The sequence below is a fragment of the Microtus ochrogaster genome, unplaced genomic scaffold (genome assembly GCF_000317375.1).
Source record: "Microtus ochrogaster isolate Prairie Vole_2 unplaced genomic scaffold, MicOch1.0 UNK110, whole genome shotgun sequence".
Lineage (NCBI taxonomy): Eukaryota > Metazoa > Chordata > Mammalia > Rodentia > Cricetidae > Microtus > Microtus ochrogaster.
Genome location: NW_004949208.1, coordinates 458,911 through 460,524, shown reverse-complemented (window position 1 = coordinate 460,524; position 1,614 = coordinate 458,911). Strand labels below are relative to the sequence as shown.

The window sequence follows — 1,614 nt, the reverse complement described above, 5'->3', positions numbered from 1 at the left end:
TTTGGAGCCTGTCCTGGAACTAGCTCTGTAGACCAGGCTGGTCTCAAACTCACAGAAATCCGCCTGCCTCTGCCTCCCGAGTGCTGGGATTAAAGGCGTGCGCCATCATCGCCCGGCTTAGCTGCCTGGTTCTTAAGAAAAGAGTCCTTTTCTATCTTCTTAAACATAAATGATTTCAAGGGACATTAACAATGACTGCAGGGAGGACAGGTTGGGGAAGAGCTCTCAAGGGAAGCTCTTTGGATATAGAAGCCTGAAGGTGAGTACAACTGAGGTCTCCACCTTCCATGTTTAGCATCGTGGCTCAAACAAGACAATGAGGCACCTGGCTCTGAAAGTTCTGGGTTGGTTGGACGGCAGGGAGGGGGAGGACTCCTTGAAAGCTTGGGTCTATATCATGGCCACGTTGACTGAAATTGGTGAGTAGTAAAGTTCTGGAAGTTTGAAAATGGAAGAATGGGAAGAAACAGAGGGAATCCTTGCTTTTGGGGAGTAGCATTGGTCCTACCTTGTGAGCCTAATACTTTTCTCTGAGGCAGTAGGCAAAGAAGCCTCTGCTGGCCTGTCTAGTTCCTGTAACTTCAGGACCTGTAATGTTTGACTCTTTTCTCCCTACAGACTTTGCTGTCATTGAATTTTATCATTTACTGTTGTAAGTTGTAATTAATTATCTTGCAGGGACACAGGCTTAAAAACTCTGAGAATCAGACTTACCAGGCCCTGGACAGCTTGAATACCAGCCGGCGGGTGCTCATCTCTGGGACCCCCATCCAAAATGACTTGCTTGAATATTTCAGCTTGGTGCACTTCGTTAATTCAGGCATTTTGGGTAAGGAGCCCTGCCTTCCTGCTTTGTCCTTAGAGTGAGGAGAGCAAGGAGACATTGCCAGTTAGGTGTGGACGAGTAGAAACTCTTGTTGGAAGGCTTCTCTTGTCAGAGAGTAGCCAGGCTGTAGCTAAGTTGATACCTGCAATCTCAGCACCTGGGAGATGGGAGGCAGGAGGATCAGGGGTTCAGAACCATTTTTGTACATAGGGAGTACATTAGACCTTTCCTCAAAAGAGGAAAAGGGGTGGGGAGGCAAAACTGTAGGGTGCCTTTGACTGTGGAGCAACTCAGGACGACCAACATGGGCCATTTATCTTCTGCAGAGGCAGTGTTAGCTATGTAGATAGGGATTGTGTGCCTATCAACTGGAGCTGGAAATATCCCTATGCATTAAAATTAGGTGTGATATATGTTAATATGGTATGTGCATGTGGGTGCCTGTGCTTTGCTGACAGATTTCTGGCATGCTTGGCCCTGCGGCCTGTTCAAGTCCCAAAGAAACACACAGAGGCCTACATATTAATTATAAACTGGTTGGCCTGTTAGCTCAGACTTTCTTATTAACTAATTTTTACATCTTACATTAACCCATAATTCTTGTCTGTGTTAGCTATGTGGCTTGGTACCTTTATCAGTGAGGCATTCTCTTCTTGCTTCCTCTGTTTCTGGCTGATGACTGAAGACTAAGCTTTTCCTCTTCCCAGAATTCTCCTATTCTGGTTGTCCCACCTATACTTCCTGCCTGGCTACTGGCCATTCAGCATTTTTTTTTTTTTGTTTGTTTG

At 45.9% G+C, this 1,614-nt stretch overlaps 1 protein-coding gene across 1 annotated transcript in view; it reads left to right on the top strand.

Annotated features, from left to right (window-relative positions):
- Rad54l (RAD54 like) overlaps window positions 1-1,614 on the top strand; it is a 28,141-nt gene that overhangs the window by 16,065 nt on the left and 10,462 nt on the right. Inside the window, exon 10 of the mRNA XM_005371488.3 lies at window positions 679-829. Coding sequence (XP_005371545.1) covers window positions 679-829 — 151 coding nt within the window. The remainder of the gene's footprint in view (window positions 1-678; window positions 830-1,614) is intronic.